Consider the following 27,843-nt stretch of genomic DNA (forward strand, 5'->3'; position numbering starts at 1 on the left):
CTGGGTCCTACTGAAACTGATTCAAACCCAAAAAAAAGATGATAGTAGCAGTGAGATAACAGGATATTGTTGGATTCTAGCCCTGACCTTTAGGTACTTCTGCTGTTAAGTGAGCATATCCTGTCCTGAAGTATGTATAAGAATATATTTTCAATCAAAAACTGAACTAAACAAAACAACTTATACTGTTAGAAGTTCATCATAATTACAATTGCCATGACTACAGAGTCCCTTTAGTCAACATGATCAATATGGGACCAAAAATAACCTAAAAACAAAACCTATATACACCCAGTTAGTGTATGAGAGTAACATTCAGCATAGCAGTATGTATCATCTCAATAGTTGAAGCCACAACACAGTCAGACTTCAGGCTTGAAGTAAAGAAGAGGGATAATCAATGAATGGTCAAATTATTGGTTAGACTGCCGTGTACGTACTTCCAGCAGTGCTGCAGTGCCTGGCACTAGCCACACTAGTAATGATTTGGTCAGCATGAAGAGGGATCAGTGGGTCCTGCTGCATGCTGCTGTTGAGAGATGGTGCAACACAGACACTCTGTAGTGTCTGGGTCAGGTCTATTTTTTCTCTTTTGAATGGTGGTTCTCCAGGATCTTCCAATTCATCATCCATTTCGCTGTCAACTTCACTGCCTTCATCTTCAGAGGGAAAGGAAAAATAGAAGGTACTTAGTATATGTATTATAACACTGCTGAAGCATGCTATTCTGGAGAACACAGATTCTCAAGTTTGAGTACGTTTTGTGAACACAGATCTAGAATTGGAAATAGCTCCTCACCTAAAGGTTAAAAGACAGTTTGAATTTGAGAGTGTTTTGCACATAAGATGAAACAGTCTGGAAATAGGAATGTTTTATGTTAAGAACAGCACAAAAATTTGGAGCTGAGAGGTTGCTAGAACAGCCAAATTCTACTCATTATTACTGTCATTTGAACTCCAAATGTATCAAGTTCTTGATAACACAATCCACCTTAAGTTATACTATAACATTGTCAGCTTGATTCAGCTACTATAGCACTCAGTTGGCAGGCAGGTGTGGTTCAAGTCCCATTCCAGGACCTGAGCGCACAATCTAGGCTGACTTAAGTTTGTCAGGAAGACATAACAATTCTCATAATGTTATTGGAATTTATTGTAATAGTTGGGTATGCGTCTATGCCTGTGTGTGTGTGTGTATACGTGTGTACGTGTGTGACTTAATTGAATTAAAGGCAGCTGGTCTGATGTATTAGAAGATAAGCAAGGTTTGAAATGTTAAGTAGGTAAACATAGGGGTAAAGGGAGCATTTGCATTTTTAAATAAACCAGGCTAGATTGATTTCAAAGAGGGGTGAAATGTGCCATCAAGCCAGGAGAAGTAAGAAACAGTGGCCAGAATTTTACTGTCAGCGAGTTGGGGGCGGGGCCCGCTCGCGGACGTGAAAATGATGCAGGATGATGTCGGGGGAATCCCCGATGTTATCCCGCCCCATTTAAATATTCAGGAAGGCGGGTGGACAGTGCAATTAGCTACCTGCCCGCCGACCTGTCAATGGCCAATTGAGGCCATTGACAGGATAAATAATCCAATTAAAGGCCCTTCCCATCCAACCTTAAGGCTGGCGGGCAGGCCAGGAGCCCCAGCGGGCTTCTGAAAAAATGAAACCTTATCTACCGGCAGGATGAGTTTCATGTCTGTTTTATAAAACTTTAATAAACTTTATGTGACATTTATTAACATGTCCCACCTCGTGTGACATTGTCACATGAGGGGGTCATGTTAATAATTTTTTTATTTTTCTATTTTTCAAGATTATAAAACTTTGCACTCTCCCTGAGACAGCACTTAGTCTCAGGGAGATGTGCGCTCTTTCGCCGTGCGAAACAGCGCACTTTGACATTTGGGAAATCCCTCCCCTCCGGCACAGGAAACGCACAGCGCTTCCTCTTGGGTGGCCCGATTGGGCGGGCCTTAATTGGCCCGCCCACTCAAAATGGCAGCTGGTCCCGTTTCGGCAGCAGCGATCAGCTGCCCGCCCGCCCATCAAGGGCAAAATTCTGCCCAGTGTGTTTATTTTCCCAAAGTTTACTGGTAGAATTGGTATTATGAGAGATTTTTATTATCAGAGAGGTAAAGTCCAAAGACATAGTAAAACAATGGGAATTTGCATTCAAAGGGGAAAATATGTATAAAGGAGTGAAGGCTGTATTTAAGGGTAGGCATTCTATGATCTAACAAGAGAGAAACTCTCCAGTAGCTAAGCTTCAAGCTGCTGTCTACAAAGAACTGAAGTTAAGAAAACTCACTTTGAAATTGTTCAGGTTATCATGTTTCTTGGCCTGGTTCTTTTAAAATTTATGGCCAGACATTTCAACCCATTGGTGGGGTTATGTGGTGGTGGGCGCGAACACAATTGTGCCATTTTACATGGGTGGGCCAATTAAGACCCATCCATTATGATGCCCGCCTGGAAGCTCTGTGCGCTCCCTGTGCAGGCGGGGTGGATTCCCTGAGCAGCTCCCTATTTTTCGCGCATGTATACGAAAGAATGCAGAGATCTCCCTTCAGGGAGATTTGTTTCAGTGTTAAACTTTTAAATAAAGGATTTTTAAACTTTTGAAACATGTCCCCTCATGTGACAATGCCACATGAGCTGGGACACGCTATTGAAATTTTGGAAAAAATTTTACTGATTTTTTAAACATTTTATGAAACCTCATCCCGCCCGTGGATGAGGTTCCATGAAATATGCGAAGTCCATGTGGGCTCTTCATCTGCCCGCCAACCTTAAGGTTGGATGGGCAGTTCATTTAATTGTTTTAATTAGTTTTTAACAGGACTTAATAGGCCTTTGACAGCTCGGTGGGTGTGTAGCCAACTTGGCTGTGCGCCCGCCGAACTGACAATCTAAATGACGCGTGGTGACTTTGGAATGCATGCCCGACATCACCCTGTGTCACTTTACGTGTTGGTAAGTGGGCCCCGCACCCTGACAGGAAAATGCTACCCTATGTCTCTCACTGTTGCCTTAATGAAAGTGTAGCTGGAAGTTAGCTTAATTATGGGACTTAGAAGTTATCATAGTAGTAATTTGTAGATTTATTAAGTACTTAAAATCATTTCTTCTATCAATAAAGGTTTAATTTAGTTTTGTAAGAAACCTATAAGACTTGGTGGTCTTATTACTACTGAGTTCAAGGCATACATCTTGAAATTTACACAAATTGCAAAACAGTTGTGGCAGTTTTAAGTTTCCCTTCGTGTTTTGAGCAGCTTAGCATTACCATCGGCTGTGCCTTAACAAGTGCTACAACTGAGAGAATGTGGTATTTTCATGGGTGCTGCTTTTTGGTTAAGACATTAAACCCACATCTTGCCTATTTCAATGGCTAAGATGGACATTAAAAGACTCCATGGCACATTTTGAGAAAGTGCAAATGTTCTTGGAAAGAAATCTTCCAACATCACCAAAAATAGATCACTGGGGTTTTATCGCATTGATGCTTATGGAACCATGCTGAGTACAAATTCGTGGCCACGTCAACTGACATAACAATAACTGCACAATATAATTCATTCTAGTGCTTAGGGACATTTGAGAGATTGAGGGTGCAATCTGAAGGCAGGGCCCAAAATGCACAACATTTCTGCTCATAGGCGGGATGACTGGCCATGCGCTATCACACAATAGTCAGCCAATTAGATATTCATGGTTGAGGAGCCCAGTCAATCATGTGGCGGGGAGTGCAGCAAGTCGACAACACCACCATTACCTCACAGGATTGAAGGTCTGGGCGCTATATTTAAAGGTCATCCAGATAGGCATTCAATCCCTGCAAGCCAGCAGCATCAGAATGGCTGTGTGAGTGAATGTCTTGAGATTACAACTGCTGCCAGAATCTTCTGATCTTTTCCACCCATGAATAACTTTAACTTCTACTCTCCCCTCAGGCTCCTTTGATCTTCTCTCCATTAGCCTCAAACCCTCACTCCATCACTCTTGCCCTGCCTTTGTTAACCCTTGAGCTACCCATCATCACCCTTGCTCAATGTTCATTCTGTCTGTTTCCCCCATCATCATTAATCTGTCCCCTGAAACCCTGGACCTGCCCCCTATTACCTCTGACCTAGCATTCATCATCGTCAACCCTTCCCCTATAATCCATGGCCTTCCCACTTTTGACCTTCCCTGTATTACCCTATAGACCAGCTTCCTCCCACTGTCCCCCATGAGACTTTGTAGGGCCACCATCTCACTCCCTCCCTGCTTCCCTCGGTTAGCAATGCCCCACTCCCTTTTCACAGCTGTCACTCTATTTCATTCATAATATATTCTCTTTCTTGGTTCAACAAAGTTCCACATACAAGAGAAAGCAGCTCCTACTCAGCCCAAATATACCAGGAAGACTACCTCATCTGGTGCTGCACATCATGTTTTAAGCAGTCCTGAATCAGAAGGTACGTGTTTCTCGTTTGCTGATTGTTTAATTCAAAAGGCACACTTCATTCTGGTAAAGTTGCATTTTAATAAGCATACATGGCACTCTAATTTATTAACAGGTTCCTGACGCTTCAATCTGCCACCAACGTAATACCGTAGTTTCAACCCGCCGTCAGGAAGCTGACCCATTGCCCCCTGCTCAAGCCCACCACGCCTCCTGCTCCTCAGGGCTTCATAAGATTCCACCCTGAGGTACTGTATAAATACAGCAGACAAAGGTGAAATTCATCATAGTTATTTTGTGTATTATTCTATTTGGCCGAACTTTTTTGACAGTAGTAATCAAAGGTTTATTATTTATTTAAAAATCAACTTCCATCATAGCAAAAGGTCAAATTGAGGTAAGTTTTGCAATCAATTATTTTTCCAAGTGAATGTCAATCAAAAATCTGTCTTATTCAGCGTTGAATATATTCAATGACCCAGCCTCTATGGAAGAGGATCCCAAACACTAACAACCCTCGGAAGAAATTCTCCAAATCTCCATCTTAAAGGCAGACTCCTTGGGCGGGATTTTTCCATCCGTCCTCTAAGTGTCTAAGTATGGTGGTGGGTGAGAAAAGCATTTTTTTCCCCCCGCTGAGCACAATGGCGGATTTTTGTGCAGTATTGTCTGCTCCCCGCCTCATTAACAATGCAAAAACCGGAAGCAAGTCAGATTGTGGGTGGCGGCCTCTGATTTGCCCACCTTGCTGCAACCTCAGCGGTTCTTTCCTCTGGGCACCATATTTAAAGTGCACCTGCACGCAGCCTTCTCAATATCTCCAGGCCAGGATTGCCCCATGGAAGAAATGGCCCTGAAAGGCAAGAGGAATGTGGCTCCCAAGTTCACTGACACTTTGCTGTGCTCCCTGCCGGATGCTGTCAAGGCCCACTGGATGTCCTCTATCCCAGTAATTACCGCAGGAGGTCCAGCAAAGCCACCGCGCCAGCTTGGGAGGCGGTGTCTTTGGCAATCAGCGCAACACAGTGCAGCAAAGATCAGCAATCCAGTGCAGGAAGAGGATAAATGATCTTATCTGTGCCGGCAGGATAAATCAACCATCTCAAGCCCATCAGGCTGTAGCAGGGTGACACTCCACACACCCACACACGCACAAACACAACCCTTTGCATCTCCATCTGGCCTCATGTCCAGTACACATTGCGTCCTCATCCACTCGCCACCCACACTAGGCAGGCATCCATATCATTTGCCTTAGCGTGTGATCTCCTCACAATCTTTCCATTTGTCTTCATGCAGGATAAGCTCGCACATAATAAGGGGGAGAGGACCCAGCCCATGGGTGGAATTGTTGAAATTAAGGCCCTTGCTCCATATAAGCAGCATGCCATCATGCTGGCAACTTAGAGAGATGGGTGTTTTAAAAAATATTTTTGGGGAATATTGTGTTATTCTGTGGAAAAGGCTGTGTGTGTGTATGATGTAAGTAGGCTGGGCAGAAATTTTTTTAAGATTCATTCAGCATTCATGGCCAGCATTTATTGCCCATCCCTAGTTGTCCTTGAGAGGGTGGTGGTGAGCTGCCTTCTTGAACCACTGCAGTCCATGTGGTGCAGGTACACCCACAGTGCTGTTAGGAAGGGAGTTCCAGGATTTTTACCCAGTGACAGTGAAGGAATGGCGATGTATTTCCAAGTCAGGATGGTGAATGACTTGGAGGGGATCTTCCAGGTGGTGGTGTTCCCATCTATGTGCTGCCCTTGTCCTTCTAGATGGCAGTAGTCGTGGGCTGTCTAAGGGGCCTTGGTGAATTCCTGAAGTGCATCTTGTAGATGGTACAAACTGCTGCTACTGTGTGTTGGTGGTGGAGGGAGTGAATGTTTGTAGGGATGGTGCCAATCAAGCAGGCTGTTTTGTCCTGGACAAAGGAGGCAGATTATCTGGGACATTTGAAATATGAAAAGGATAGAGGTGTTAGGTTGAGGTACAAGTAAATGGGTTAGAACTAACATTTGCATTTTTAGACAAGTTGAGAGTTTGTTTGAATATCAAATGGGAGTCAGCGACGATAAGAAACAAGTTTGCGCTTTGTAGGAGTTTCATAGATCAACAATAGTGGGGATATTATATTTTACTGACCCAAAAGCAAATACAATATAGAGACGTGAAAGATTTTATATTTGGAAGGATTGGAGTTCAAAGAGGTGTGAAAACAATGGAATCTGAGATGAAAGAGGAAAAAAGGTATTTTAGAGTTGCTGTTAGAGCTGTTGAGGTAACAGCTGGAGCTGTTTGAGGTATTGAGGTAGCAGCTGGAGCTGAGTTGGGAAGCTGTTAGCTCTGGGCTGGGAGGAGATGCCATTTGAACCAGCCATCCAGTCAAGCCAGAAAAGTCTTGGGCTGCAAAAAGCAGTTTTATTCTGAAGTTTGGATTCCACAGCAGAATGAAAGAGAGTTAAGAGGTCATTTGGTATGCCTTTATCGAAGCTACAGCATTTTGCCTTGCGTAATATTACTGGATTTTTTATAGTTAAATATCTATAAGGGAGTATTGCCTAAGTGATGTTTAGCTGTGAGTCTGACCAAGTGGAGAGTTCTTTTGGGGGAAACGTTTTGTAAGACTGACCTTAATTATGTAACTGTAATCTTGTGTGGTTAAGTTTTCTTTTATTCTTGTTAATAAAGCCTTTACTTTTAATTTTTAAAATCCCTAAAGTGTTACTGGACTTCATACTTTTGAGATTGGTACGTTGTCATCTTGTTTTCAGAATAGAGTGAAAAAGGGTATGGCCCGTAAGCCAAGTTTCCCTCTGGGATTTGGTTTGTGCAGCAATTAACACCGACCGTGGTCATAACACAATAGTGAGATGGGCGCTACTCCAAGTGAGGACGCTGCATCAGCTCATCCCTCAAACAACCATACTGTGAGTCCATTCTGCTATCTTCCAGTCACTTATCATGCTTAAATGATCTCTATTTTCTTTCACAGGCACCTCTGGAAAGCGTCCGAGGGCAATAACCAGCCAGGCCCTCATCTCCAGCCCTGAGGTTACTTGGAGGTTGAAGAACAGGACAGCACTGTTGAAGATCCGTAACAGCACTCACCTACACTGCCACCAGTGCAGAAATACACACTTCGGGGGAGACCTAGTTCTAAGGTAGCCTGGGTTTGAGGGGGGGTGGGGGTGTTGGGGGAGTCAGAATCTGGTGAGCACAGCACACAATCTGGTCCTCAGCAGGTGGAGGCAGGGACATCCAGGGTAACCAGTGCTCAGAGGGCTGCTTCAGACCAGGATTCTGCTGAGTTCCATTCTGATGATGAACCTCTGGACTTGGTCCAAATGCAGTTTGTGGAGCTTAAGTGACAGTCGAGGTAATATCAGGCAGGGTAGTCAGCTGCTTTGCACAGATTGCAATCAATGATGGAGGGGTTCATTTGCGTTCAGTCTGTGATTATAGCCCCGGCATGCCAATGCACTGAGGTCAACACTGGTAGGATGGTGGCCGCCACGGAGAACTTGGTCCAGGACATAGGTCCTGCACTGTGCCAGGAGCTGCACTTCGTTGGTGTAGGAATTGGTGGCATCTATCAGTGGCTACGTGGAAGGAACGTTTGATGGTACACCTTTCCCCCGCCCCACTTGACATGACTGGCTGCTATGTGATTTGTTTGGCCGGGTGCTGGGACCCTCAATCGCTGCACGGTCATACTACACTGTGTGATCCTCATGCGGTCTAATATTCATTGAGGAACTGTGATTATTGGAGGTGGCTCTGAGACTTCTCATATGTGAGCCTGACAGTGCCAAGATTGTGATCTGCTTTAAAGACACATCTGGAGCTTGCCCAGTCGCTTAAATGGTCTAGACCTCGTTATTGCTGTGGACAATTGGCAAGCTAAGAACAAGGGGTTAAAGCAATGAGTTCTATTACTGCCATAGCAGGTTATTAATCTCACATGAATACATTTCATGGCTTTACTCTCCTGATTCCCTGCATTATCATTGAATGGCTCCTAAGGGAGGTGCTGACATAGTGGTATTGTCGCTGGATTGGTAATCCATGGACCCAGGTCTGAATCCCACCACGGCAGATAGTGGAATTTGAACTCAACAATCTGGAATTAAAAGTCTGATGATGACCATGAAATCATTGCTGATCGTCTTAAAAACTCATCTGGTTCACGAATGTCCTTTAGGGAAGGGAATCTGCCATCCTTACCTGGTCTGGCCTACATGTGAATCCAGACCCACAGCAATGTGGTTGGCTCTTAAATGCCCTCTGAACAAGGGCAATAAGACACCCACATCTCATGAACGAATAAATTTTTTAAGTCTCAGGTGTCCACCTATCCTCATTAGGCGACACACAATTCAGCTGGTGTCACTTTGCAGTGCACCAATCCTCCAAATGGCCCTCAGAGCCTTCACCAGCTGAGCTATTCCTCAGATTAATTTTGTTCTTCAATTTGCAAGATGGTGGTTCGAAGGCCTCACTACCAGACCAGTTTGGATCCTTCCTGTGTGAGTGCAGTAATCCCTGCCAACTTCCTGGGAATGCCCTTTATGTTCAGGTTTCCATCCCTCCAAGGATTCTCAAGCCTTTCCATCCAAAGCTTTATGCCAATGATGATTGTGGGAAATATCCCTGTGTAACACCGTTCATGCACTGAGGCAGACGTGCCTATGTTCCATTGGCAGATTAGCTGCAGATTTGCTCTGCGACCCTTATTGCATAGTGAGCCCATCCTCCTTCCACCCCCATGAAACCTTTGAATGGCCTTACAATTCCTTTTAACCATCTACAGCTTACGCTGACTGATTGTGCCAATCGCAGCCCATTATTGACCCAGAAACCCGTTGTAATGAGGCGCCCGTTACAACGACCACACTCTACTCTGCGTACAACATTGCATTTTTAGATAAGTTGAGAGTTTGTTTGAATACCAAATGGGAGTCAGCGATGACAAGAAACAAGTTTGTGCCTTGTAGGAGTTTCATAGATCAACAATAGTGGGGCATGAATGACAGTTTACTACCATAACCTCCCTCTCCCTTGTCTAGGACAGGGACAGTCCTTACAAGGTCAGCACTGTAAAGTTCAGCATCTCGTCACTTTGCCATCTTCCAATCTGGCCCTAACTCGCTTATGACTCTCTCTAAGACACACTTCTCCACTTTGGCCCAGAGGACAGAGGACACTTCCAATCCGCAGCCCCCTAGTCACATGTCGGAGTGCATCATTTGCCACGTTCACCTCTTCGCGGTGGAGGCTTTGCCCTGCGGCCCCTCCTACACCACCCCTGCCATACTGCTGGTCTGGTAGGTAGAACCTTGCCTGTGATACCCTCCCGGAGAGCGATGTGTTGCTACCTGCGAAGCCCGGCACTGAGTTGAGGTGCCGCAAGTGCTGCGCGATGAAAGGTAGGTGAACAAACCTTGAAGTCACGAGTGAAGTGCTCCTCACCCGGTCCACATCGTTTATATACCATCGTGAAACACAACAGTTTAATTAAGCGCCAATGTGACCTCTTGATCCAGTGTGGTGAGATGATACCGGCAAGCAGTCTTTATAATGAGAATTCATAAGATTTAAATGTATTTAAATGGCTTTCCTGACATTGTGGATCGGGAAAAACGCTCCGCCTTTGAAGTTCAGAGCAGATGATGAGATCCTGTTTTCCTGCTCTGGGGATATTTTTCACTCGTGCCTATGGCACCTGTTGCGGCTGGGAGCCGAAAATCCCGGCCCTTATTTTTAAACTGTGTCCTCTAGTTCTAGATTTCCCCACGAGGGGAAACATCCTCTCAGTATCTACCCTGTCAAGACCCCTCAGAATCTTAAAAGTTTCAAAAAGATCACCTCTCATTTTTCTAAACTATTCATGATCTATGAATCCAATAAATAAATGCCCAACCTACCCAACTTTTCCTCATAGGACAACCCTTTCATCCCAGGGATCAATCTAGTGAAGCTTCTCTGAACTGCTTCCAATGCATGTATATCCCTCCTTAAGTAAGGAGATCAAAACTGTACACAGTATTCTAGGTTATAGTCTCATCAATGCCCTGTACAGTTGTAGCAAGACTTCCCAACTTTTATACTCCATCCCCCTTTCAATAAAGGCCAACGTTCCATTTGCCTTCCTAATTAATTGCTGGAACTGCATGTTTACTTTTTGGGAGAATGGGGAATGTCAAAGTATTCTGCAATCTCCCTTTGTTTAAATAACATTTTGCTTTTCTATTCTTCTCACCAAAGTGGACAACCTCACATTTTCCCACATTATATTCCACCTGCCAAATTTTTGTCAACCCACTTAACCTATCTATATCCTTTGCAGACTTTCTGTATCCCCTTCTCAAGCTTTTCTACCTATCTCGAAGGGACTTGTGAGAGTAAATCCCATTAGTTTTCCCGGTATCTTTACTCTAGTGATCGTGATTGTTTTAAGTTCCTCCAACCCTTTTGATTCTTGATTTTCTCTTATTCTTGGGATGCTTTTTGTGTCCTGTCATGAAGCTATTAATGTCTATAATATTGGAAAATATTTTTATTTTAAAATAGAGGTTTAGTCTGTGGGTGTGTCTTAATTGGATTAATGCCAGTAAGTCTGGGTGCTTTGATGTGTACTAGTTTTGAAATGCAAGAGAGGTAGAGTGCATTTGCATTTTTGGAATAGAGCATTCAAGAAGGTGAGTGAAATCTGGCAACCAGCTAGCAGAGACCAAGCAATATGTTTATATTACTAATAAAATTGGTAATATGAAAGTGGTTTTATTGTCAAAAAGGCTAGTGATACAATGAGAATTTACACTCAATGAGCTGTGCTAGGTATAACTTCAGTATTTTCGTGTGTGCAGAGCAGAGGCAATGATGTAAGGTCAAAGCCTGTAAACCTACCACTGTGTCTGCAAGGAACCAAAGTGAAAGGACCTCATTTTGAATTTGTAAATGCTTTGCCTGGTGTCTGCTTAAAAATCTATGGGTTGTTGTTAACTTAGTAAAGATAAGTTTGGGAATTTGTTAAAAGTTATGATAGTAGTAATTTGTAGCCATGTGTATATATTTAACTTGTGTGAATTAATAAAATGTTTCATTTAGTTTAATATAAAACCTTTTGAGAACTGGTGGTCTGATTCCTGAATTTAGGGTTGCATCTCACATATCACTTAAAATATAGGTTATGACAGTTGTTTAAAGGGGGATTTTTAAATAACACAGCTTTACCAAAAGGCTGTCTCATAACAGTCTTCTACCATGAAGTCAGATACAAAATACTCGTTCAAAATCTCTGCTATTTCCTTGTTTCCCATTAATTCTCCAGTCTCATCCTCTTAGGGACCAATACTTACTTTAGCTTATCTCTTTTTATATGGAAACTTTTACTGTCTGTTTTTAATATATCATCACCAAATATGGCCACAATGAAATTTGTCCCTTCATTAAGATTGTAAATTCATTGATTCATAGATCATGAACAGTTGAGGCCTCAGCACAGATCCCTATGGCACCCCACTAGTTACAGTTTGCCAAGTTGAAAATGACCCATTTTATCCCGTCTCTGTTTCCTGTTAGTTAGCCTACCCTCTTATCCATGCTAATATATTGCCCCCAACACCATGAGCTTTTAGCTTGTGTAGTAACTTTTTATGTGGTACCTTTTTGAGTGCTTTTTGGAAATCCAAGTGCACTAGATTACTGGTTCCCCTTTATCCACTTTGCTTCTCACATCTGCAAAGAACTCAAATTTGTCAAACACGATTTCCCTTTCACAAATACATGTCGACTCTGCCTGATTATATTATGATTTTCTAAATGATCTGCTACTGACTGCCTCCTTAATAATGGTTTCCAACATTTTCCCAATGACAGATGTTAAGCTAACTGGCCTAAAGTTTCCTGTATATGCTTTATGAGCTCAAACTACCTTTGCAATTTGATTTGTCCAATTGATGTGAAGAATAAAGTCACCCACGATTACTGCAGTACCTTTCTTGTAAACCCCCATTATTCCTTGATGTATATTTTCTCCTGGTGTGTAGCCACTGTTAGGGGGCCTTTAGACTACTCCTACCAGTGACTTATTTTCTTTGTTTTTTTATCTCCATCCAAGTTGATTTTACATCTTGACCATCCAAAACAAGATAATTTCTCACCTGATCTCATCATTTATTAACAGAGCTACCCTACCTCCTTTTCCTTTCTTCCTGTCCTTCCAAAATACCAAATACCCTGAAATATTCAGGTTCCAGCTTTGATCACCTTGTAACGGTGACTCTGTAATGGCTATGTCATACTCATTTATTTCTATTTGTGCTATCAATTCATCTATATTGTTACAAATGCTGCTTGCATTCAGATAAAGAGTTTTTAATTCTGTCTTTTTCCTGTCTTTCCCTACTCTGACCTTATTTGCTGGTGCAATGTTATGTCTGCATGCTCTGTTCCTTCCTATCACACTCTGGTTATCGTTATCTGTATCATTACACTGAACTATTGCCTTGTAATTTTTCTTTAACTTTCCAAATCTCCACTCACATGAACCCTCCTCACTCCAGTGATCTGGAACGCACTGCCTTAAAAGGTGGTGGAAATAGATTCAATAATAACTTTTGAAGATGAATTGAGTAAATGTTTGAAGTGGAAAAACATTCAGGGGTATTGGGAAAGAGCAGGGAAGTGGAACTAATTGGATAATTCTTTCAAAGAGCTGGCACAAACATGATGGGCCAAATGACCCCCTTCTGTGCTGCAACATTCTATGATTTTAATCAGCATCCATTGTATATACACCATAACAATTATCCACTGAAACAAGAAAAATTACGTATACCAGGGCCAAGATTTTTCCGTCAGCGAGCAGGGGGGAGGGGGGGGGCGCTCGCCGACACGTAAAGTGATGCACGGTGACTCGGGCAAAACTCCCAACGTCACTGCGCCCCATTTAAATTTTCAGGTAGGCGGGGGGCTCAGCAAAATCAGCTGTGCGCCCGCCGACATGTCAATGGCCAATTGAAGCCATTGACAGAGTCATTTAGCTATTTAATAGACCTGCCCGTCCAACCTTAAGGTTGGCGGGCAGGCCAGGAGCCCTGGCGGGCATTAGAAAAAGCATGAAACCTCATCCACAGATGGGTTGAGGTTTCATGTAGGTTTTTAAAAATTTAACTAAAGTGTTTTTAAAAGTTATGGACATGTCCCAACTCCATGTGACAGTGTCACATGAGGAGATGATTCAGGGAATTTTTTTTTCTATTTTTAATATTTTTTTTTTACAGTAGAACCAACATTCCTGAGGCAGCACTTAGCTTGAGGGAGATGAGTGCGCTCTTTCGTGCGAGTGCACGAAAGAGCGCACTCTCGAGCTTAGGGATTCCTGCCCGCCTGCATAGGGAGCGCATAGCGCTTCAGTGCAGACATCACGCTGGGTGGGCCTTAATTGGCCCGCCCACATAAAATGGCAGTGCACCCCCAATTGGGGCCGCCGAATGGAGGTGTGCCTCTGTGCGCCCGCTCTTCAACTTTCCCCCACAACAGGGGTGGGGGGGGGGGGGGTGGAATTTTGCCCCAGATTCCTGAAATCTTTGAAAATGTATCAATGATAGAATTAAATAAACAATTAACTGAGGAAGTTAACTGAGACATCATTGATATTGGTGAGCTGATGTATACATCAGGTAATCTAAATCATCTCTGACAATAACATCAAAGAAACCACTGACAGCCATAAGATGAAATAAACAACCCAATAATAAACATGTCACGCTTGTTAAAGAATAACTGTAAATCATTGTTGTTAGTCTATTATCATATTTCTAATTCAGTTCTGCTGTTGCTTTGTGTATATTGAACACACAAATGATGCAGACATTTTAATGCTTAATGTTTGTAAAATATGCAACTGCATCTAAATTTACCAATGGTAACAATTGTGAAGGAGAGAAATTTTGAAAAAAGGCACAGTGGTGACTTTACTGGTGCAATACATTACTAACGTAGATCACCTACTTACCTTTATCCATGTTTACTGGAGACATACCACTGAGATCGGTAAACTGAAACACAAACAAGTTACATTTATGAGTCTCAAATCTCAGTACAGCTGTTAGAAAAACATAATTTTTTTATGATTTGTTCATGGGATGTGGGTATCACTGGCAAGGTCAGAATTTATTGCTCATCCCTAATTACCCTTAAGGAGGTGGTGGTGAGACGTCTTCTTGAACCGCTACCGCTCAAGTGCTTTAGGTTAACCACAGTGCTGTCAAGGCAGGAGTTCCTTGATTTTGATTCAGTGACAGTTAAGGAGTGGTGTTATAGTTCCAAGTCGGGATGAAATATGACCTGGGGGGGAATTTGCAGGTGTTGGTGTTCCCAAGTGCCTGCCACCCTTGTTCTTCTAGGTCAAAGAGTCACTGGTTTGGAAGGTGCTGTTGAAGCAGGCTTGGTGAATCGCTGGGCTGAATTTTATGCTCCCCTAACTGATGTGTTTGAAGGTGAAGGTTTCATAAAATGCAGTGCATGGCTTGCATGCTGCCAGACCACTTGCCCCTAATTTGTCCCCAATTTTATGTGGGACAGTGGAGGCATGGATGCCCTTGGACCTATTGAGGCCCTTAATTGTGCAGTTAATGGCTACTTAATTACTTCATCTTGACCTGTCACTATTTTAACTACAACAGGGGAGGTCCATGCCAAGCGGGTAGCTCGGCAGCTTTTACTGGGCGTAATGACATGAAAGACTGGACAGGTTTTAACAAGAAACAGATAAACCTTATTATAGAGAGCTTTTCAGATGCTATATGCATATGAATGAATATTTTGTCTCCGTGTTTACAAAGGAAAAGGAGGATGTAGATATAGTAGTCCAGGAGGAACATTGCAAGATATTAGACAGGATAATCATAAAGAGAGAGGGTTGAAATCCTTGAAAGTTGATAAGTCACCAGGGCCAGATGGATTGTTTCCGAGGCTGCTGAAGGAAGTCAGGGAGGAGATAGCAGATGCTCTGTGGATGATTTTCCAATCTTCACTAGATACAGGGGAGGTACCGGAGGACTGGAGAAATACAAACGTAGTTCCATTGTTTAAAAGGGGATCAAAGAAAATGCCAAACAATTATAGGCCAGTTAGTCTTACATCGGTGGTGAGCAAATTAGTAAAATCAATCCTGAGAGATAGGATTAACTGTCATGTGGAAAGGCATGGACTAGTCCGGGATGGTCAGCATGGATTTGTTAAAGGAAGGTCTTGCCTCACAAATTTGATTGAACTCTTTGAGGAATTGACAAGAAGGGCTGATGAAGGTAGTGCAGTGGATGTTGTGTACATGGATTTTAGCAAGGCATTTGACAAGGTCCCACATGGCAGATTGGTCAGGAAAGTAAAAGCCCATGGGATTCAGGGTAATGTGGCAAACTGGATAAAAGGTTGGCTTTGTAACAGGAAACAAAGGGTAATGGTCGATGGATGCCCTCGCGGATGGAAAGTTGTCTCAAGTGGTGTTCCGATTGGGTCGGTGTTGGGACCCTTGCTATTTGTGTTATATATTAACAATTTGGAAGTGAACGTGGGGGGCACGATTAGGAAATTTGTAGCTGACACAAAGATTGGCCGAGTAGGGGATAGTGTGGAGGATAGCCATGATCTCCAAAACGATATAGATGGGTTGGTGGAGTGGGCAGTAAAGTGGCAGATGGATTTTAACATAGAGAAGTGTGAGGTCACACATTTAGGGAGGTCAAACAGTTACAGGGATTACACAATAAATGGGAATATACTAAGAGGGGTAGATGAAGTGAGAGATCTTGGCATACAAATACACAGGTCCCTAAAGGCAGCAGTTCAAGTAGACAAGGTTGTAAAGAAGGCAGCTCTTCGGCCTATCCAGAGGATCGAAATCCTCAAAACGCATATGATACCCCGAATATATTTCCACCTGATCCTTGCAGAGGCCTCACAGAATACACTAGTCAAACTGGACCAATATATCAAGAATACTCTCCTTCACTGGCAGAGGTATAGAATATAAAAGTAAGGATATAATGTTGGGATTGTATAAAACACTGGTGAGGCCACAACTACAATTGTGTGTAGTTCTGGTCACCACATTACAGGAAGGACGTAATGGCTCTGGAGAGAATGCAGAGGAGGTTTACAAGAATGTTGCCAGGGTTAGAAAAGTGTAGCTACGAGGACAGGTTGGATAGGTTGGGATTATTTTCCTTAGAACAAAGAAGGCTGAGAGGTGACTTGATTGAGGTGTACAAAATTATGAAGGGAATAGATAGAGCGGACAGGATAAAATTGTTTCCCTTGGTGGAGAATTCTAGAACCAGGGGACATGGATTCAAGATAAGTGGCAGAAGGTGTAGGGGGACATGAGGAAGAACTTTTAATGCAGAGGTTAGTAGGTGTCTGGAATTCTCTGCCCAAGTTGGTGGTAGACGCAGAAACGCTAAACTTGTTTAAAAAGTACCTGGATCTGCACTTTAAGTGCTATAAGCTGCAGGGCTATGGGCCAGGTGCAGCAAGGTGGGATTAGAAAGGGCACCTGGGTGTCCTCAGGCTGGCATGGATAAGATGGGCTGAATTGCCTCCTTCTGTGCTGTAACTGTTCTGTGGTTCTATGCTCAATCAGGACCCTTGTCAGTAAGCACCCCCCCACCCCCCCCAACCCCCCAGATTACCTGTGCTTAGGGCTGATTGATCGGAGCCTCCAAGAACATCACGTGACCCCTAATGAACAGCAAAGAGGCTATACCTTCAGTTACTACCTTTCCTCCCCCTTTAGATTTTTTTTTACAATTTCTATATACAGAGTACATCTGAATATCCAACAACATATACATATATATAACTTCAAGTGGTTAAACATTAAGCCTCAGAGGTGCTTTCCTTATTTGGTTAGAGCAGCGTAGCTCTACCATTTGAGGTTCCTCCACGGGATCGACATGATCAGGAACAGCAGCATGAGATACATCATTAGAAAGTGGTAGTTCAGGGTTAGGCAACTCTACAGAGATATTAGAGAGAGTACAGAGCATGTCTATTCTAGGTCGATCTGTCACCTCAGGGATTGATGGTTCGACATTAATCACAAGCAAAACAGGTGGTTGTTGGAATGTCTCATTAACATGAATACGGTCCATGTGTTTTTGAACAATTCGGTCTTCCACTTCCACCTGGAAGGATAAGGGACCAGTCTCTGAGACAATGGTTCCAGGAACTCAAACAGGTTCACTTCAGAATTCTGCACGAATACTGTGTCTCCTACAATGAATGTGCGAGCTTTGCTATGAATATCGTGATTCGATTTTTTATTACTCTGATTCTGTTCTACCTTCCCCTCTAAGTTTGGAAACACCAGTCTTAACCTTGTACTTAGGCGGCAGATCATCAATAATTCAGATGGTGTAGAACCTGTAGTCGAATGTGGCATTGTACAATATCTGAGAGGAAAGCGGGAAAGTCGAGTTTCTAGAGTACCTTCTGATAACCTCTTCACTTAGTAAGCCCACAACCCATGGATCAGATCTAAGCTCTGCAGTCCTGCCACATTCAGTTGTGAATGGTGGTGGACAATTAAACAAATCATTGGAGGAGGAGGCTCCACAAATATCCCCATCCTTAATGATGGAGGAGCCCAGCACATCAGTGCAAAGATAACGCTGAAGCGTTTGCTACAATCTTCAGCCAGAAGTGCCGAGTGGCTATTCCATCTTGTCCTCCTCTGGAGGCCCCCAGCATCATAGTTGCCACTCTTCAGCCAATTCGATTCACTCCATGTGATATCAAGAAACGGCTGAAGGCACTGGATACTGCAAAGGCTATGGGCGTTGACAATATTCCGACAATAGTACTGAAGACTTATGCTCCAGAACTTGCCATGCCCACCAAGTTGTTCAGTATGGCTGCAACACTGGCATCTATCCGGCTACAGAGAAAATTGCCCAGGTATGCCCTGTGCACAAAAAGCTGGACAAATCCAACCCAGCCAATTAGCAATCCATCAGTCTACTCTCGATCGTCAGTAAAATGATGAAAGGGGTCATCAACAGTGCTATCAAGTGGAACTTGCTTAGCAATAATCTGCTCACTGATGCCCAGTTTGAGCCACTCAGCTCCTGACCTCATTATAGCCTTGGTCCAAACATGGACAAAAGAACTGAACTCCTGAGGTGAGGTGAGAGTGACTGCCCTTGACATCAATGCCACAGTTGACCAAGTGTGACATTAAGGAGCCCGAGCAAAACTGAAATCAATGGGAATCAGGGGGAAAACTCACCGCTGTTCAGAGTCATATCAAGCACAAAGAAAGATGGTTGTAGTTGTTGGAGGTCAGTCATCTCAGCACCAGGACATCACTGTTGGAGTTCCTCAGGGTAGTGTCCTAGGCTCAACCATCTTCAGCTGCTTCATCAATGGCCTTCCTTCCATCATAAGGTCAGGAGTAGGGATGTTCATTGATGATTGCACAATGATCAGCACCATTTGCGCCTCCTCAGATACTAAAGCAGTGCATGTCCAAATTCAGCAAAACCTGGACAATATCCAGGCTTGGGCTGACAAGTGGCAAGTAACATTTGCGCCACACAAGTGTCCAGGCAATCATCATCTCCAACAAGAGAGAATCCAATCATCACCCCTGACATTCAATGGCATTACCATCACTGAATCCCCCACTATCAACATCCTAGGGGATTAGCATTGACTGGAAACTGAATTGGACTAGCCATATAAACAATGTGGCTACACAAGCAAGTCAGAAGCTAGGAATCCTGTGATGAGTTGCTCACTTCCTGACTCCCCAAAGCCTGTGCATCATCTACAAGGCACAAGTCAGGAATGTGATGGAATACTCCCCACTTGCCTGGATGAGTGGAGCTCCCACGGCGCTCAGGAAGCATTAAACCGTCCAGGACAAAGCAGCCCGCTTTATTGGCACCATATCCACAAACATTCACTCCCTCCACCACCAACACACAGTAGCTGCAGCATGTACCATCTACAAGATGCACTGCAGGAATTTACCAAGGCTTCCAAACCCACGGCCACTATCATCTAGAAGGACAAGGGCAGCAGGTAGATGGGAATACCACCAACTGGAAGTTCTCCAAGTCACTCACTATCCTGGTTTGGAAATATATCACCGATCCTTCACTGTCACTGGGTCAAAATCCTGGAACTCCCTCCTTAACAGCACTGTGGGTGTAACTACATTACACGGACTACAGTGGTGCAAGAAGGCAGCTTACCACCCCACCTACGGCACCTATGGATGGGCAACAAATACTGGCCTAGCCAGCGAAGTCCACATCCCATGAATGAATAAATAAAAATTTTAGATTTGAAAGTTTGCACAGCTAACTCAGCTAAACCATTTGATGCTAAGGGGCTGTTTTAATATGTCTGATTGCATTTAAATTCATGAATCTCTGAAATTCTGTACTGGTAAAGGCTGTACCATTATCAGAAACAATGATTTCTGATAGGTTATGTATGCTAAAACAATGACACAGCTTCTTGGTAGTTGCACTCGATGTAGGTGATCTGACTTGGTATGCATCCATCCATTTAGAATGTGCACGTGCAATCAACAAAAACATGGTACCTAAGAATGGTCCTACATAATCAATATGTAATCTAACTCAGGGTTGACAAGGCCACTCCCACGGATGCAGTGGAGCTGAGAAAGGAAACCTCTGTTGTTGCTGACAATGAAGACAGTGCTTGACCATGCTTTTAATGTCACTGTTAATGCTGAGCCACCAGATATAGCTTCGCACAAGCATTTTCATCTTTGATATGTCTGGATGCGCACTGTGAAGCTCTGTCAAGAGTGGTTCTCTTCCTTGCAAAGGGACGATGACTCTTGATCCCCACAACAAGATTCCATCTTGACGACTTAGCCCTGTTTTTAGGACATGGAATGGTCTCATCTCTTCAGATACAGATGAATTTGACTACCCTTGCAAAACAAGGTCTCTGGCTTTCGACAAAATTGGATCTCTTTTCACCCAATTTCTAATTTGCTTTGCACACACAGGCGAAGAGTCCAAGAAATTCAAAACTAACACAACTTCTTGTGGCACTGGAGCATGTACAATGCTATCTGGTAACGGGAAATGACTCAGTGCATCTGCATTTGCAATATGTAAACCAGGATGGTGCATAAAAGTATACTCATATGCAGGGTAATATCAAAGCCCAACATTGTATTCTTGCTGATACTATTGGAGGAATGGCCTTATCCTCACTGATTAAACCTATTAATTGTTTATGATCTGACACAATGGTGAAACGTGGTCCATGCAGGTACTGGTGGAATTTCGTCACTCTGAATACCACTGATAAACCTTCCTTTTCTAGCTGGGAATAACCCTTCTCAGCTCTGGAGAGGGTTCTTGAGGCATAGTCAATGGGCCTTTCTGATCCATTTTCCATTCTATTAGATAACACAGCTCCTATGCCTTAAGGAGAAACAATGTATATTAATAGCAATTCTTTTGATGGGTCGTAGTGTACCAATCAGCACAATGAATGCAACAGTTTCTTTACTTTCACAAAGGCTTCTTCCTGTTGTGACTTCCATGAGCAACGGTGATTCTTTTTCAACAACAAGCGTTATGGTGCTAACACTGTTGCTAAGTTTGACAAGAGGCGGCTACAATAATTGATCATACCCAGGAAAGACTTAAGTTCGGTTACATTGTACGGTGAAAGTGCATCTTTGATTGCCTTAACTTTCTCTTCTATCAGATGCAAATCCATGGCATCCACCCGGTGACCCAGCTAAGTCACTTGGCGCTTATAATGTGCATTTTTCTTTCTTTAATCATATACTGGCTTCCATTAGTCTTCTTAGCACCTCCTTCAGGTTGGCCAAGTGTTCGGTCTCAGCTGACCCTGTGATCAGAACATCATCTAGGTATACTACCACTCAAGGAAGTTCTTGCAAAAGACTCTCCATTGTCCTCTGGAAGATTGCACATGCAGACCTCCAAAGGATAGGCGAGTATACTGATAAAAACCCCAGTGTGTGTTGGTAGTCACATATCCTCTAGGCATGCTATCCAGTTCTGATTGTTGGTAAGCATGGCCCATATCTAATTTTTTATGGGATTTGTTTCCAGCTAGCTTCGCATATAAGTCATCTATCCTTGGAATTACATACTTATCTAGTTTAGCTGCCTTATTTACAGTTTATTATAGTTCCCACAAATGCACATGGTTTAGTCAGGCTTAACTACTGGAACTATGGGTGCTGCCCATTCTGAGAATTGGACAGGTTGGAAGATGCCCAGCTTTTCTAACAGGCACAGTTCTGAATCCACCTTCTCCTTCAACGCATACGGCACAGGTCTGGCCTTAAGGAAATGTGGTGTCACCTGAGGATCCACATATATTTTTGCTTGCAAGCCTTTTAACTTTCCTAATTTGCCCCAAAATACACTGTCCTATTTCCTTAACATTTCAGGAACTCCTCCTGTTATCAGGTGAAATATTTCAGACCAGTCAAGCTTGATTTTCTGTAACCAGTTTCGGACCAGAAGACAGGTTCCTTCTCCTGTCACTATTATCACTGGAAGCTGAACTGACTGTTATCTATAAGGCACTGGTACTGTGGCGATGCCCTTTATCTATATAGATTCTCCAGTGTATGTCTTCAATTTAGCAGTAGTCTGCTCCAGATTCAGTGGCTGGGCACCTTCATTTAGGTGTTTCAATGTGTGTTCTCCCACCACTGTGGTTGAGGCTCCCATATCCAGCTAGTGGCCTTTTGTGACAGTGATAAGTTCGGTTTTTACAGCGGTGATATTATAGAGGGAATAGATGTTGGTGTCGCTATCAGCTGCTTCAGGTTCTTCTGTATTTTTCAATTCAATCATGTTGGTTTGCTGCTTTATGGGCTGTTTTGACTTTGCCCAGCATTGCCTTACTACGTGACCTTTCTTATGGCAGTAATTGCATTCTGCCTCCTTGAATCTGCAGGTCTCCGGTCCGTGGTCACCCCACATCTATAATAAATTAACCTTGGAGTCACTGCTGAAGTGTTTCTACAAGGCATTTTCATGTTTCTAAAAGTGGACATTGCCTCTCGCTTCACTACTGCGTCTCTGGGTTTCATGCCATGTCTGGCGGTAGGTTCCTGCCCCACATAAAGAACGGCACCATGTTGCATGTATTGCAAAGCCTGAGAGTCTCTCACAGCACTTTCAATGGCAAGGGATATTCCCAGGGCTCGCTTCAAATCGATTGCAAGTAAACAGGGTTGTATGGCGTCATCGTGAACTCCACAAACTAATCAGTCCCACAGCGTATCATTCAGTGTGTCCCTGAAGTTGCAGTGTTTTGTCAACTGCTTCAGCTTTGTTACATAGGTTGCGATGGACGCTCCCGGGGCCCTAACTCTGGAATTAAACTTAAACTGCTGCATTATTAAGGGTTGGCTTCGGCTGGGAATGCATTTTCATGAGGTCCACTAATTCATTAAAGGATTTAGAATTGGGCACATTCGGGACCATCAGGCTGTGGATGAGATTGTACTTCTTACATACACTTAAAAGAATGGCTTTCTGCTTTTCCTCTGCGGTAATTTCGTTCGCTATAAAATAAAAATTAAAGTGCTCTACATACTGGCTCCAGTCTTCCATAGTCACTTCGTAAGGATCGATTCTGCCAAAGAGTGGCATGACTGGTGGGTAGTCTTCCTTTTTCTTAAGATTTGATGTACTCACAGTAACAAGGCGAGGTGCAGCGTCGGAGCTATTTTACCCCCGTCGCCAAATGTAATGACTTGACAGACCGGACAGGTTTCATCAAAAAAGATAAACTTTATTACAGAGAGCTATTCAGATGCTACATACTCAATCAGGACCCTTGTCAGGAAACCCCGCCCTCCTGGATTGCCCGCGCGCATAGAGCTCATTGGCCGGAGCCTCCAAAAACATCACGTGACCCCTGATAGACAGGAGAGGTTATACCTTCAGTTACTACACTGGGCAAGCGGATGTAGAGAAAGGGGGGTGAGGGGGCACCTCCTTTGTGAGTCCCCTGCGCCCATCAGAGGCACCTCCCATTCTGCCCATTCCAAGATCAAACTTCCCCTTTTAGCTTCACATCCCCCAACCCCTTCACTGGGACCTGCCAGCCAGAGCCCATTAATGCAGCAGACTTAACTTCAGTCCTGTCTCCACAATCGCCACCTTGATGTTGGGGTTATTATTCCTAATGTAAATGGTTGACATTACTTCTGCTGCTCCTCTGTTTGTCCCAACCACTTCACAGCCTCTTATCTGGCATCATGGCCTGGGTGTGGTGCAAAAACCCTTCTAGTAAACTTTGACAAGACTGCAATTATCATCCTCAGCCCTGTCACAAACCACATAGCTTTGCCATTGCCTCTATCCCTCTCCTGGCCAATATCTCAGATTGAACCAGATTGTTTGCAACCCTATTCGATGGATCTGAGATGCTGACCCCATATCACATTCACCTACTTCCACCTTTGTAACATCACTTGCCTCCATCCATGTCTCAGCCTATTTGCTGCCAAAACTCTCATCTAAGCCTTTATCACCTCCAGTTTCAAATATTCCAGTCACCTTCAGACTGGCATCCTGTTTGGCACCCTCCATAAACCTCAGCTCATTAAAACTCTGCTGCCTATTTCTTGCTCCACATCAAATCCTGCTCATTCATCATCCCTGTCCTTGCTGGTCTACATTGGCTCCTGGTTCCCCAACAATTCAAATTTTCACCTTCATGTTTCAATTCCTTCATGGGCTTGCCCCTTCTGTCTCCGTAACAACTGTAGTATTTCAGATTTTCCACGTTTATGGTGTGTGCATTATAGTTGACCTGGTAAGTTCTTTATATTTTTTATTCATTCATAGGATATGGGTATTGCTGGCTCGGCCAGCATTTATTGCCCATCCCTAATTGCCCTTGAGAAGCTAATGGTGAACTGCCTTCTATAGATGACCAAAAAACAGGAATTCCTTTACTAATCATGTAAAATACCATAAAAACTTATTTTTCTTATTTATTTGTGCAATTCCACTTCCATAACTCTTATAACTTGGAAATCATCTAAAAGTAGGAGGTAGTAGAAAGGAAACCAATAGAAAAAGGGCAAAAACATTGAAAAAATCTCTAGCATTATAGGCAGAAGATGGAGGTATGTATAAGCACCATGGCTCTTTTTTATACTTGAGCTTCCTTGTGTGTAAATCATCACGGCACAAATATGAAGATATTCAAATAGATATAAAAGGGTATTGGAGGGTTTTTCTTTAGGGAACCACTAAACATGCTCAGACATTTTTGTGACAGAAGTTTGCAGAATAGTTTTGAAGTTAATAGCAAAAAAAGACTGTTTTTAAAGTTTCAAGCCTTTAAAATTCTTACCTCTCCCATCACTGCTATAGGTGTTTCACCAGTAGCTTGAGCCACTCTGTGCTCCACCAGATAAAACATATACTCATCGTAGAGCAGACGTATCAGATGAAAAGAACCAAAACTTGCTGCACTCCGTAGGGTCAAGTCTCGAATAACCATGGAACTGTTGGAACAATGGAAGCATGAGGCCATGTGATTTTCACTTTTACAAATGGCTTATTAGCCAGGAGCCAATTAGGTAGTAATTCTAGGTCAGTAGTAAGTGTACCACATGTGTAAAACTGAGTCACACAAATCTCAAATTTCCAAATGCAATCCTTGCTCTGTCTTATCTTGGGTAGCAGTGAGGTGCTACCATTGGATTTACTATTCTTGAGTTAGGGAGGGGGTAGTATCATCCATGATTCCATTGCTAATCAAAGTCCAATAATCCCTTCTGAAAAACATGCACATGCTGGTTTAGAGAATGAGAATCGGTTGTGACGATCCCTCACGGTTCAAAACTGTGCCAATACTGACTATTTAGATTAACAAATAAAGAAGGTACCAATAGATGAAGGATCAGATGACTGCTGGAACACAACTACACACCAGCATGTCACACGCTTCTGGAGAGTACAAGAAAGAAGGGATAAAAAGAGAAAAGAGAGAACCTTGGTCAAATTTGAATTCTACAGCTCTGTTTAACTGATGGAAGCTTGATGCTGACATGGGCAGTTCAGTTTAAGACCGAAAATAGTGAGTATTTGTGTAACTAAATTGTAAGTTTAAAACAGAAATTTCTTCTCCACAATAGGATTTTTCTAGAAATGAGTTTCCATCCTGAATTAAACACATGCGCACTTTAAGTATCCTTTGTCTTGTATTTGGCCTTTTCTTTAATAAATAAAAAAAAATGTCTGAAAGGAAGACAGTAAGAAAGAATGTGCAAGAACAGTTATGTCCTCAGGACATCCAAAGCACTTCACAACAAACAAATTACTTTTATAGTGTTGTTACTGTTGTTATGTTGGTGATAGAACAGTGAGTTAGGAATAACCGACCTTAAAATCATTTTGTGAAGATTATCTTGGAAAAAAAATTATCCAATCTATTTTAATATAGGTTTATCATTAACTAAAGAGCTTGGCTCCCAATTTGATGTCAATACATTTTTAGACCCAAGTACCTGCCTTTTTTTGTACTTTCACTTTTGTATGTAATTGTTAACTAAATAAAACATTTCAATTATAATGTGACATAAATACCAATATCTAGATTAAATGTCATAAGTATTAAACAGTTTGTGTCACTTTCAATATTTTTCTTTGGCACCATTAGGTTTTTCTGAAATTTGCTGTGGATAGCATAATTGTATTTTTCTAATTTTTTTTGCTAGATGCTAATGAAATTTCCAGCATAAATTAAATAGGTCCGAATAGTATTATACGATATTCTCAAAAGAACAAGAACACAATATTTTCTCAGTACATTTTTATTTGGCATCTAAAAGAAATGAAATGTAAATGTCAAGCTTGAACCTGGTATGCTTCAATAGTTCCCAGATGCACTTGGCTAGCTTTTCAAAAGAACAGTTTTAAACAGATATTTCCAAGTAACTAATTAGAGAAAAAAATTAGCAGCACCATGAGGCCAAGGCTGACTATCTCCTGAGCCAGGAATGATGTATGATGAAAGAACAACCAAATGAGAGGAAAACATTAATTGGGAGAGTGGGAGGTTTACTGACAATATGTAAATCCAGCACACTTGCAGGATGGAAAATATTGTACCTGATATTAAAAAAAAAGCATACATCTCCAGAGCACCAATAGTCTCCAGCCATGAAAAGTTGTCCAAGTACACCTACTATAAATAAGAGCCAGCATGGTAGTGCAGCTCACCAGTGTACTTTAATGCACTGGATTGCTTTATTTCTCACAAATTCCTAGCTTCAGGCTTAGTGCCTAATGTTGAGAGGTAGAGACCATCGGAGCCTCCAGCACATATCGACTCAACAAATCTGGAACAGCACTAGACACAGCTTACCTACCATTCCTCTTTACTGCCTATTCATCCTTCTCTTTTCAGCTGGGGTCTATGTCCTTTAGTTACAGAATTTGTAGCTATAGGATTTCATAGGATATACTGCATGGAACAGGCTGTTTGGTCCAACCAGTCTATGCCAGTATTTATGCTCCACTTGAGCCTCTTCCTATCTTTCCTTATCTAAATCTTTCATGGTAATCATCTATTTCTTTCTTCCTCATATACCTGTTTAGTTTTGTCTTAAATGCTATTTGCTTCAATCACTCCATGTGGTAGTGAATTCCACATTCTCACCACCCTTCAGGTAAAGAAATTTCTTCTGAATTCCCTATTGCATTTCTTGGTGGCTGTCTTTTATTGATGGCCTCTATTTATGCTCTTCCCCACAAGAAGACAGTCTCTCTGTATCCACTCTATCAAAACCTTTTATAATTTACTGACCTCTGTTAGGTCACCCTTAAGCCTTCGTTTTTCAAGAATAAAGTGACAGCCTGTTCATCCTTTTCTGATATATACATCCACAGATATCTGGTATCATCCTTATAAATATCCTTTGTACCCGCTTTGGTGCTTCTATATATTTTCTATAATGTAGCAACCTGAGCTGTATGTAGGACTCTTTAAATGTGGTCGAATAAGGTTTGATACAGGTTTAGCATAACTTCCCTACTTTTCAATTTGATCCCTCTTGAAATAAAGCCTAGTGCTTGGTTTGCTTTTTTTAAAGGTCTTGCAAACCTATGGCACAATTTTTAGGGCAGAATTTTGCTGTTGGTGAGCGTGGGGTGGGGCTCGCTCACCGATGCGTAAAATGACGCAGGATGACGGGCGGAACCCCCGACGTCATCCCGCCCCATTTAAATTTTCAGGAAGGCGGGGTGCAGCAAAATCAGCTGCGGGCCCACTGACCTATCAATGGCCAATCGAGGCCATTGACAGAATAAAAGCAAAAAAACTACGGAC

The 27,843-nt window shown here is 42.7% G+C and overlaps 1 protein-coding gene across 1 annotated transcript in view; it reads right to left on the bottom strand.

The window, feature by feature from the left end:
* Nucleotides 1-220: 220 nt before the first annotated feature.
* The window catches only part of rfx3 (regulatory factor X, 3 (influences HLA class II expression)), a 466,745-nt gene continuing 439,122 nt past the window's right edge, over nucleotides 221-27,843 (bottom strand). Inside the window, exons 20-22 of the mRNA XM_041185706.1 lie at nucleotides 24,862-25,015; nucleotides 14,462-14,504; nucleotides 221-659 (exon numbers count right to left, since the gene is read on the bottom strand). Coding sequence (XP_041041640.1) covers nucleotides 421-659; nucleotides 14,462-14,504; nucleotides 24,862-25,015 — 436 coding nt within the window. The 3' untranslated portion in view covers nucleotides 221-420. The remainder of the gene's footprint in view (nucleotides 660-14,461; nucleotides 14,505-24,861; nucleotides 25,016-27,843) is intronic.

This window comes from Carcharodon carcharias, chromosome 4, assembly GCF_017639515.1.
Source record: "Carcharodon carcharias isolate sCarCar2 chromosome 4, sCarCar2.pri, whole genome shotgun sequence".
Taxonomy (NCBI): Eukaryota; Metazoa; Chordata; class Chondrichthyes; order Lamniformes; family Lamnidae; genus Carcharodon; species Carcharodon carcharias.